The sequence below is a fragment of the Procambarus clarkii genome, unplaced genomic scaffold, assembly GCF_040958095.1.
Source record: "Procambarus clarkii isolate CNS0578487 unplaced genomic scaffold, FALCON_Pclarkii_2.0 HiC_scaffold_124, whole genome shotgun sequence".
Classification (NCBI taxonomy): Eukaryota; Metazoa; Arthropoda; class Malacostraca; order Decapoda; family Cambaridae; genus Procambarus; species Procambarus clarkii.
In genome coordinates this window covers 2,006,395-2,018,820 of record NW_027189157.1, presented here as the reverse complement: position 1 = coordinate 2,018,820, position 12,426 = coordinate 2,006,395, and the positions used below count along the sequence as shown (strand labels likewise).

Below are 12,426 nucleotides of genomic sequence, written 5' to 3'. Positions count from 1 at the left end.
CCCTAGAGAGGTAATCTTGTTCCTAGAAGCCTGACGAAGAATAATTCCTCTTTCCAGGAATTAATCATTTGGCTAAACAGCTTCGGTCTTAATCCATTGACCTTTCTTAGATATGTGATCCTTAGTCTGTCTACTTACATGTACTTTCAATCATCATTCGTTAAGTGTTGTAGTAATGATCCTCTAGCTAATAATTCCTACTAACTTGTGGATTACAACAGCAGTGGTGGTGGTGGTGGTGGTGGTGGTGGTGATGGTGATGGTCGTGGTGGTGGTGGTGATGGTGGTGATGGTGGTGGTGGTTGTGATGGTAGTGGTGGTGGTGGTGATGGTGGTGGTGGTGGTGGTGGTGGCAGTGGAGGTGATGGTGGTGGTGGTGATGGTGATGGTGGTGGCAGTGGTGGTGATGGTGGTGGTGGTGGTGGTGATGGTGGTGGTGATGGTGGTGGTGGTGGTGGTGGTGATGGTGGTGGTGGTGGCAGTGGTGGTGATGGTGGTGGTGGTGGTGGTGATGGTGGTGGTGGTGGCAGTGGTGGTGATGGTGGTGGTGGTGGTGGTGATAGTGGTGGTGGTGGTGGTGATGGTGGTGGTGATGGTGGTGTTGCTGGTGGTGGTGGCAGTGGTGGTGATGGTGGTGGTGGTGGTGGTGTATGGTGGTGGTGGTGGTGGTGGTGATGGTGGTGGTGGTGGTGATGATGGTGGTGGTGGTGGTGGTGGTGGTGGTGATGGTGGTGGTGGTGGTGGTGGTGGTGGTGGTGATGGTGATGGTGGTGGTAGTGATGGTGGTGGTGGTGATGGTGATGGTGGTGGTGGTGGTGATGGTGGTGGTGGTGGTGGTGATGGAGGTGGTGTTGATGGTGGTGGTGGTGGTGGTGGTGGTGATGGTGGTGGTGATAGTGATGGTGGTAATGGTGGTGGTGGTGGTGACTGTGGTGATGGTGGTGGTGGTGATGGTGGTGGTGTTGGTGGTGATGGTGGTGGTGGTGGTGGTGGTGATGGTGGTGATGGTTGTGGTGATGGAGGTGGTGGTGATGGTGGTGGTGGTGGTGATGGTGGTGGTGGTGGTGGTGGTGGTGATGATGGCGGTGGTGGTGGTGGTGATGTTGGTGGTGGTGATGGTGGTGATGATGGTGGTGGTGGTGATGGTGGTGGTGATGGTGATGGTGGTGGTGGTGGTGGTGATGGTGGTGGTGATGGTGGTGGTGGTGATGGTGGTGGTGATGGTGATGGTGGTTGTGGTGGTGGTGATGGTGGTGGTGATGGTGGTGGTGGTGATGGGGGTGGTGATGGTGATGGTGGTGGTGGTGGTGATGGTGATGGTGGTGGTGGTGGTGATGGTGATGGTGGTGGTGGTTGTGGTGATGGTGGTGGTGGTGGTGGTGGTGGTGGTGGTGGTGATGGTGGTGCTGGTGGTGATGGTGGTGATGGTGGTGGTGATGGTGGTGGTGGTGATGGTGGTGGTGGTGGTGATGGTGGTGGTGGTGGTGGTGATGATGGCGGTGGTGGTGGTGGTGGTGATGGTGGTGGTGGTGATGGTGGTGGTGATGGTGGTGGTGGTGATGGTGGTGGTGATGGTGATGGTGGTGGTGGTGGTGGTGATGGTGGTGGTGATGGTGGTGGTGGTGATGGTGGTGGTGATGGTGATGGTGGTTGTGGTGGTGGCAATTGTGGTGATGGTGGAGGTGGTGATGATGGTGGTGATGGTGGTGATGGTGGTGGTGGTGGTGATGGTAGTGGTGGTGGTGATGGTGGTGGTTGTGGAAGTGGTGGTGATGGTGGTGGTGGTGATGGTGATGGTGGTGATGGTCGTGACAGTGGTGGTGGTGGTGGTGATGGTGGTGGTGGTGATGGTGGTGATGGTGGTGGTGGTGGCAGTGGTGGTGATGGTGGTGGTGGTGGTGGTGATGGTGGTGATGGTGGTGGTGGTGGCAGTGGTGGTGATGGTGGTGGTGGTGGTGGTGGTGATGGTGGTGGTGGTGGTGGTGATGGTGGTGGTGGTGGTGGTGGTGATGGTGGTGGTGATGGTGGTGATGCTGGTGGTGGTGGCAGTGGTGGTGATGGTGGTGGTCGTGGTGGTGATGGTGGTGGTGGTGGTGGTGATGGTGATGGTCGTGGTGGTGGTGGTGATGGTGGTTATGGTGGTGGTGGTGATGGAGGTGGTGGTTGTGATGGTAGTGGTGGTGGTGGTGATGGTGGTGATGGTGGTGGTGGTGGCAGTGGTGGTGATGGTGGTGGTGGTGATGGTGATGGTGGTGATTGTGGTGGCAGTGGTGGTGATGGTGGTGGTGGTGGTGGTAATGGTGGTGGTGGTGGTGGTGGTGATGGTGGTGGTGGTGGCAGTGGTGGTGATGGTGGTGGTGGTGGTGGTGATGGTGGTGGTGCTGGCAGTAGTGGTGATGGTGGTGGTGGTGGTGGTGATGGTGGTGGTGGTGGTGATGAAGGTGGTGGTGGTGGTGATGGTGGTGGTGGTGGTGATGGTGGTGGTGGTGGTGATGGTGGTGGTGATGGTGGTGATGCTGGTAGTGGTGGCAGTGGTGGTGATGGTGGTGGTGGTGGTGGTGATGGTGGTGGTGGTGGTGGTGGTGGTGGTGGTGATGGTGGTGGTGATGGTGGTGATGCTGGTAGTGGTGGCAGTGGTGGTGATGGTGGTGGTGGTGGTGGTGATGGTGGTGGTGGTGGTGGTGGTGGTTGATGGTGATGGTCGTGGTGGTGGTGGTGATGGTGGTGGTGGTTGTGATGGTAGTGGTGGTGGTGGTGATGGTGGTGATGGTGGTGGTGGTGGCAGTGGAGGTGATGGTGGTGGTGGTGATGGTGATGGTGGTGATGGTGGTGGCAGTGGTGGTGATGGTGGTGGTGGTGGTGGTGATGGTGGTGGTGGTGGTGGTGGTGATGGTGGTGGTGGTGGCAGTGGTGGTGATGGTGGTGGTGGTGGTGGTGGTGGTAGTGGTGGTGGTGATGGTGGTGATGGTGGTGATGGTAGTGGTGATGGTGGTGATGGTGGTGGTGGTGGTGATGGTGGTGGTGGTGGTGGTGATGATGGCGGTGGTGGTGGTGGTGGTGATGGTGGTGGTGGTGATGGTGGTGGTGATGGTGGTGATGGTGGTGGTGATGGTGGTGGTGATGGTGGTGGTGGTGATGGTGGTGGTGATGGTGATGGTGGTTGTGGTGGTGGCAATTGTGGTGATGGTGGAGGTGGTGATAATGGTGGTGATGGTGGTGATGGTGGTGGTGGTGGTGATGGTAGTGGTGGTGATGATGGTGGTGATAGTGGTGGTGGTGGTGATGGTAGTGGTGGTGGTGATGGTAGTGGTGGTGATGATGGTGGTGATAGTGGTGGTGGTGGTGATGATGGTGGTGGTGATGGTAGTGGTGGTGGTGATGGTAGTGGTGGTGGTGATGGTGGTGATGGTGGTGGTGGTGGTGATGGTGGTGATGGTAGTGTTGGTGGTGATGGTGGTGATGGTAGTGGTGGTGATGATGGTGGTGATAGTGGTGGTGTTGGTGATGGTGGTGGTGGTGGTGATGGTGGTGATGGTAGTGGTGGTGGTGATGGTGGTGGTGGTGGTAATGTTAGTGGTGGTGGTGATGGTGGTGATGGTAGTGGTGGTGGTGATGGTGGTGGTGGTGGTGGTGGTGATGATGGTGGTGATAGTGGTGGTGGTGGTGATGGTGGTGGTGGTGGTGATGGTGGTGATGGTAGTGGTGGTGGTGATGGTGGTGATGGTGGTGGTGATGATGGTAGCGGTGGTGGTGATGGTAGTGGTGGTGGTGATGGTGGTGGTGGTGGTGGTGGTGATGGTAGTGGTGGTGGTAGTGGTTATGGTGGTGGTGGTGGTGATGGTGGTGATGGTGGTGGTGGTGGCAGTGGTGGTGATGGTGGTGGTGGTGATGGTGATGGTGGTGATGGTGGTGGCAGTGGTGGTGATGGTGGTGATGGTGGTGGCAGTGGTGGTGATGGTGGTGGTGGTGGTGGTAATGGTGGTGGTGGTGGTGATGGTGGTGGTGGTGGCAGTGGTGGTGATGGTGGTTGTGGTGGTGGTGGTGATGGTGGTGGTGCTGGCAGTAGTGGTGATGGTGGTGGTGGTGGTGGTGATGGTGGTGGTGGTGGTGATGAAGGTGGTGATGGTGGTGATGCAACCCGTTCTCACACAAGACAGTACATATATGACTAGTGCTTAAAGTCAATATGTGGAATGTGATTTAGTACATATGTGATATATTCCCAGTTAACTTTTTTACCAAGGCTCAAACTCTTCCTCACGTACCAATTTACGTCTCACAGTACTCGTCCATCAACGTAGATAGCTGAATAGTCGTGATTGGTTCAATTATAACGAAAATTGTAGTTTTCAGGTCCCACATGGGTTGTGAAATTCACCTACTATTGTCCATGCTCTTATAATATTACAGATCAGCTACATCCTATTGAAGGCTCGTAGTTTTGTTTTGAGAAATATTAGTTGTTCTTAGTAAATTATAATAAGCACAATAAATTATTACATAGAATAAGTGCTTCACCAATCAATATTATATACCATAGTTTGTGCTTTAGAAATCTTTAAAGAATGTTTTGTAGGAACGCTAACAGAAAACGATGTTATGTTGGAATGTATATAGGGTAAACTACTGCAAACAGGATGGTATGGTGTGGATTATTGGAAACTATAGGATTAGTATAGGGTCCACTACCACCTGTTAGGTGGGTAAGGGGTCCAATAACACCCGCAGGATGAGTATGGGGGTCACATCCACCCACAGGAATGGTATGGGGATCACTTCCACCCACAGGAAGGGTATGGGATCCAATACCATCCACTGGATGTGTATTGCGTCCACTACCACCGACAGGATGGGTATGGGCTCACAACCACCCACAGGATAGGTATGGGGTCCAATACCACCCACAGGATGAGTATGGGGTCCACTATAACCCACAGGATGGGTATGGGGCTCCAACCACCCACAGAATAAGTATGGGGTACAATAACACCCACTGGATATGTATGGCATCCATTGCCCCCACAGGATGACTATAGGGTACAGTATCGCCCACAGGATTAGTATATAGGGTTCACTGCCGCCCACAGAGTCGGTATGGGGTCCACCGCCACCCACAGGGTCGGTATGGGGTCCACTACCGCCCACAGGGTCGCTATGAAGTCAACTACCGTCCACAGGGTCGGTAGGGGTCCACTACCGCCCACAGGGTCGGCAGGGGGTCCACTGCCACCCACTGGGTCGGTAGGGGGTCCACTGCCGCCCACAGGATCGATAGGGGGTCCACTGCCGCCCACAGGGTCGATATGGGGGGGGTCCACTACCGCCCACAGGATCGATAGGGGGTCCACTGCCGCCCAGAGGGTCGGTAGGGGGTCCACTGCCGCCCACACGTTCGGTAGGGGTCCACTGCCGCCCACAGGGTCGGTAGGGGGTCCACTGCCGCCCACAGGATCGATAGGGGGTCCACTGCCGCCCACAGGGTCGATAGGGGGTCCCTTACCGCCCACAGGGTCTCTATGAAGTCAACTACCGCCCATAGTGTTTGTATAGTGTCCACTATCGCCCATAGTGTTATTATGGGGTCCACTACCCCTCATAGGGTCGGTATGGGGGTCCATTACTACCCACAGGGTGTGTCTGGGGTCTATTTTGGCAATACTGCTTTTCCAATCTCATTTGTTGTTCAATGTAAAATATTTGTTGCTCGACTTGCAACAATTTATATATATATATATATATAGTATAGTGCCTTTGCAATAATGTACCAATGTATGTATTTTCATAACTCGTTTTAAATTGTTGAAAAATAAATAACTACATTGTGAATGCAAGTCAATGTTTACATGCTAAATCAGAGTTGCCAGATTCCGCTTAAAATAGCAAATTGTGCTTATTTTCAAAGCTTGAGAATTTAGCTTTAAAGTAGTTAAAAAACTACGAATTTCGCAATTTGCTATGTACTTTAGTGTACTATTTTAAAATAAGATTGGTTTTTAAGCTGCAAGTCATATGAATCTCAAAAAAAGTATATTATTAACAATCTTATCTCCATAGTTCACTAGTTTCTGTAAATCAGATCTGGTAACTGTAGGCCAAGTACTGGTAGACTCAAGACACAATGTGTGTTGAAGCTATTCTCTTTGAAGAAGTCATCTCGACAGGATCTTCCAGCTCCAGCTATAAAACTTCACCAAACATGGATCTACCTAGTAAATCAAATGGTAAGGAATTACTAAACTGTACAAAGTTTTATGCTAGAACATTTGTTACAGAATTGTCCCTGTCAGGGACAATTCAGTCCCTATTCTATGTGTACTCCATCACATAGTGACGGAGTATGTGGGAATAATTTTGTTGACACTGTCCATTTTGTCAATTCTACAACAGCAGATATTATGAATTCCCAGAGATATTTGTAACTTGAGATACTTGGTTTGGTTTGGTTAAGTTAGGTTAGGTTAGCCTAACCCAGTAAATCCTCCCCGGCTAGAATATAAACCCCGGACAAAGTGCTCGTGAAATGCCAGGCATTTGCAAATATGAGGATGTGGTTGATTAGATTATATTCTTTTCTATATCATAGATGTTCAATATATGAAAAATATTTTAGACTTAAAAATGGACCCCTGAGGTACTCAACTTAACACATTTCTTCATATTCATTCCCATTTAGTATGACCTTTTGCTCTCTTTGTTTTAACTATTGTTTTGTGCACTTTACAATTTTTTTCATGAACCTGTAATTTCCTTGCTAGTCTTCCATGTGGTACCTTATTAAAGTCTTTAGCATAATCCATGTATACTACATCCACCGGAAACCCTTTATCTGAGTACCATGTTACCATGTCCCAAAAGTGAGGAGGTTTATAAGGTAGCATCTGTTTTTAAGAAGACCATGGTGTGTCGATTGAATAAGATTTTTCACTGAAAGATGGTAAATGATTCCCTCCCTTAGGATTTTCGCCATGAGCTTGCAGATGTGTTATACCTAGCTGATCGGACATTAGTTTTGTGCTTAACTCTTTCTGCTTTTTTTTTAAATACTGTAAGGGTGAAATTTTCATATTTCAAATCTCGGGGTACTATCCCTTGGTTCAGATATTTTGTGGAAAGTATTTTCAGCAGTATTCATAGTTCTTCTGTCAGTTTATTTTCCTTTATAATTAAGGTTTGTTTTCTTTTGTACCATAGAAAGTACCACAGAAAGGTGTTATAATGTTGTGTTAGCTTTTCTGTACAATTTTTCTTTTTTGTTTGTATAAAAGGCTATGCAATGAATTCAAATATTTACGCTACCAATCAATTTTTCAGATAGATCATCGGATTTTGACAGTATGCTGTACATACCAGATGTTCCAAAAATAACTACAGACAACAATAATGGTACTGTGTTTACTATTTTTATACTTTATATATAGGAAGACAAGTTCAATCAATGAGCATTTTAATATATCATCAAAATTTTCATACATTTCTTTCACTTTGTTACACTTGTAAAAACTTATTCTTAGCTATATTTATATAAATGTTAATACCACTGTTAAATGAACATATTGATTTGTGTCCTTATTAGTTATAGCTTATTTATGTTGACCCAGCACCTTACTAAAGGGATTACCTTAACTTGTGTCACTATCTCTCTAGGGGGCTCCAGGTAGGCAGTATAGGTAATGCCACTAACATGCATATCATTATGGGAAAGTCCATAATTTAACACATAATTATAAGTAGGTAATTTGTAGCAAATTTTAAGATTATTAATAGGTACATTGTAGCATAATTTTGCATAAGCATAATTTTCTTGTTTTGTTCTTGTACTTTTCCTTCGAACACTATTATTTTCTCTTCAGAATTTCACCGGAGAATAGCAGTGATGACTAGAGAACATCTTGAACGTGAGTACCAGAAAGCACGTGCTGCAATGATACAAAGAAATGAGTACTTGAAGAGACTCTTAAACGTGGAGGAACCAAACTCAATAAAGGTGACAAACAAGAAACAGAAAAAAGATAACATACAGGATGTATCACACATTAATTCAAAACAAAGACCAGCTGCACCCCAATCTGATGGTAATCTTCTATTATTTTTTTAACAATATTTCTACAGCTGTTATTTGTGTACTTTCCAATAATATTTGTTGCCTATTTTTAAGTGTATGCTAGACAATTATGGAGATTAAATTACTATAACACTGAACAACTTGGTAGCATAAAGTTAGTTATAGTAATATCTTGAGATTTGTCTGAAAATATTAATACTTGTATACAATTTGCAATTATGTACCATGCTTAAATCTTCAAATGTGCCACCCAGACATTCTGCCTGCTATACTTTCACCACCACACATTCAAAATGCGGGCTATTCTACTAGTGGCAGAACGTACACTCAAAGTTATTTGGCAGCTGGTGAAGAAACTTTGGAATCATTTGATGTTGGTATGTCCCAACATCATTTGTTGGTATTTAAATGAGGGTTTATTTAATGGACACACGTCATAAATATTATGTACCAAAATTGTGCTTAATGCCTATGAAATTTTGTTTAACATATTATACTAATCATTCCTTTCACTTACAAATTTTTCTTACTAATTTTTAATCCCATATTTCAAAGTACTTGCTGCAGAACTTGAACAAATTAAAGATTCTCAGCCAAGTGTTTCTGACTGGCAAAAAAGAAGAAAAAATGCAGAGATTAATTGGGGAGAAAGCAGGGCAATGCTGTTCGATTGGACATTGTCTGAGTTGGGTGTTCCAGATAAAGGTAAATTAAATATTGCTGTGTTCATTAAGGTTATACTGTATAATAAGCATCATATGCAAATTAATGACACTCTATTAATACATTTAGACTTCAGATTGTTTAAAATGTTAGGTATACAGTATTTAAAATTAGTATAAATAATTACCCCTTTTTTCATCAGGTAAAATTTGTGTACAATGTACAAATTGTGAGGCAAGCATCAAATGTGAAGACTGTTTTGCATTTTTGTGTCACATTTGTGACCAAATGCAACATTTTCTCATGCCTTTCCACCACAGATTATATTGGAAAAATGGCTTTTATGAGCCATTAGACCCGACACAAACTGTGTGCCCTGAAGGAAATATCTTTCACTGGAGTAAGTATACGATACCTGTATAAAATCCGTACTTTGTTCCGAGATTACTTCTACTTCCCAATCCCAGTCTAGAGCTACGATTATCTTGGTATAACAAAATAAAATGAATAAATGTTTCATTTCAGTCATTACAACATTTGGAGAAGTCTTAAAGTTTAAACCTGACACTTGGTTTTATAGATTGATTTAATCGTCTGATTGTTTCTTTTCTGTGAATTTCTCAGTCATTATCTGGAGAATAATGTCAATATTTTGTACAATCAAGAAACAATGAAATATTCAGTCTGAAATTCTTTTCCATAAAACTCATTTTGTCAAACTGTCTTCCTTTTCTTTGTTACCAGAACCTGTTGTACCAGCCCAACCACCAAATTCTTGCCCCAACTGCACAGATTGCAAGTTTAAAATTTCAAGCTCCAGCAATCTCTGCATCTTCATCACTATAATGGGTAAATAAACTTTAAAATTTACCCTTTTATTTCCATTACCGGATATTCCTGAATCACAATACATTTTGAAATTTTTGTTGCTATAAATGTTAATTTTTACATCACTATTTTAGCAAGTCGCCACACCACTCAATGCACTGTATTTTAAACTACAGGAAGGTATGACCTCTATACTCCAATCTATACATGCCACTGTGGATATGAGCATCAACAACTAGGCAAGACCATGCACAAGTCTGGTTTCTATTCATCATTAGGAAAGAGCAGCACATTCTACAGCACCAGTCTGCTTGAATCATGGCACCATATCAAAAGAAATTGTCCCGGGACATCATTTCGGGCATTAGTCACTGCACTGGAATCCTTTGGTGCTTCTCGTGGGCGTGTATGTTTTGATACCGTTATTCTTAATATTTTCAGTTTTATATTTCAATACAAAAATTATCAAAATTTTGTAGTAATGTATATTCATTTATTAATAATTAGTTTTTAATTTTGTTCAAACACAAAATGGAATGTTTTTTTTGTTTATTTATCTTATGTCATAATATGCATTTTAAATGTCACCATCTAAAAAATTCTATTCCTAGATTGGACCCATTAATTATATAACTTCGAAGAGAGTGTTCTTCGAATGGCGATTCCAGCAATATGAGCTGAGAAAAATTAGAGGAGAAGCTGACAATGAGTGTCCTGCTTGTGATAAAACCCCTTTAGCAGTACATATTGATGGCAACAAGAAGCTGTATCGTTACAACAAAGTTGGGAGGTAATAAAATGTGCTTTACAGATACTTAATGTATAGTATTCTTTTGTTCTCTACACACACTATATTATAATGAATTATATTGTCTTCAAATTAATGTTCTTATAAATAAAGTATGCACATATAAATATACATTGTCATATGACATATTTTTTAACTGAGTATGTCTTTATAGTTTGCCTTTCAATTGCATCCATATCATCATTTTATTTATCTAACACCATGTAAATTTTTGTTTTATGTAAAATTTAGCAGTGCATCAGAATTCTTCATATAAAACATTTTTTGATACCCCATTACCCATTGTTTAATATTATAGTGGTTACAGACAATAAATAATTATTTCTGAATTATCATTGCAGAGGTATCAGAAACCCCTATTATTCTGATAGTATCTTCAGCAAAGATGAAGATGTTCAAGCTCATGTTGGCACTATTCAGAGCTTGAAAACTAAGGTGAGTTTTATTATATATTGAGAAACCTTCAATTTTACCTAATAACTGTTTGGCGACTATAACATATGGTGGCCATTTTTTTATTTTTTCATTATAGTTTATATATATTGAATAAGGAAATATAACCCATAGAAATTCTTATGTGCAACAACAATGCCTATCGCGCAAAATAATCTCTACCTTCTACCCGTCCTACATAATTATAATCATGCTCACCAACTGGGTATTTAGTTACTATAAATATTTTTGTTTAACAAACAGAGTAAGCACACGTGTGGAGTGTCTACATGGAAAGCTGCTCAAAATAAGCCTCTTTCATTCCAAAGTTTGGATGAAACAGGAATCAGCATGGCCTCCTGTCGACATGGTATTATCCTCCACACCTTGAATATGTATCAAGGAGAGCTGTACAGTTATGCCCACTATTTGCAAATTATGTATTTCAAATACGTAAAGTTTATTTGTCAAGACATAATTTGCAAATATTGGCCATGGGCCTTAACTGTGGCTCAGAAACAATCACATTTTCACATTGGTCAAGCAAAGCCATTTTTAGGAGTCCTACATGCAAAAGGACATGCTTGGTATTGTCAGGTAAATAAAAATATAACATTACATTTATGTATACTAATTAAATTTAATGTAATGTATACATTACATTAAATATAATAAGTACAGTTTGTGTAAAAAATTTAAGATTTCTGATTGTTTAAGATTAATGATATACGTATCATTTAATATAGTAGGAGGCTTTTAATTTTTGTACAATAATTTGAATTTTTTTTTACTGTATACTTTTATGTTAAAGGTATTGTATGGAGGGCGGTGGCAAGAAGGAAGTGGCATGACTTTAGGGGAAGAGGCAGAGCAAGTGTTTGCATACCTCTCACGATACAACTCTACAACTAAAAACATGCTGAAAGCTGGTATTTGTTTATATGGTTCATCTGATCAAGTTTTTTATTATTTTACCTGCCCTGTAATCAGTATAATGCGATTTGTATTCAGTATTCAATAAGTATCAACTCCCTCAAATAATCAATAAAAGAATGAAAACATATTGGTCAAACTTGAGTTGGTCGTGGTGAGTAAAGGTATGTTATGAAACTGTTATTAATCTATGCTCTTCAAGATGTTCATTGCTATAAATATTTTTCTCAGAAAGAACAGAAGAACTCACAGAGGGTGCAGTCTTTTGGAACCATCGAAAAATTGATGGACTGGCTCGTGCATTAGTTACTCGACTCAGAAAGGTACTAAAAATAATATATATTTATTTTATTTATTTGTATTTATTTTGAAACTTATTATAATGCATTTATATGTGAAAGGTATTATAATGCATTTATAGGTTAGTTATGTGTTCAGATCATGTACTACATATATTTTCCATTATAAATTAGCGACCATTTCCTTGAATTAACTGCTTGAACTTTTTCAATATATCAATAAGGTTAATTTGTATAAAGTATATAGTATTTAATTAACCTAAATGTATGATTCCGAGATATATCAAATGTGTTCACAGAGAAATCACAGTATCGTGATATATCACGGGAACTGTGATGAGGGTTTGAACCCCATGCACTGAGTGCTCTCAGATGCATGCTCTAGTTCACTACGCCACGAC

At 42.8% G+C, this 12,426-nt stretch overlaps 1 protein-coding gene across 1 annotated transcript; it reads left to right on the top strand.

The window, feature by feature from the left end:
• Nucleotides 1-5,752: 5,752 nt before the first annotated feature.
• LOC123750771 (uncharacterized) lies at nt 5,753-10,032 on the top strand. The gene is made up of 9 exons (XM_069320379.1): nt 5,753-6,221; nt 7,312-7,383; nt 7,851-8,072; nt 8,317-8,439; nt 8,618-8,767; nt 8,928-9,125; nt 9,470-9,574; nt 9,730-9,963; nt 9,995-10,032. The coding sequence occupies exons 1-9, from the start codon at nt 6,119-6,121 to the stop codon at nt 10,030-10,032; spliced, it is 1,245 nt and encodes a 414-aa protein (XP_069176480.1). The 5' UTR covers nt 5,753-6,118.
• The last annotated feature ends 2,394 nt before the right edge of the window (nt 10,033-12,426 follow it).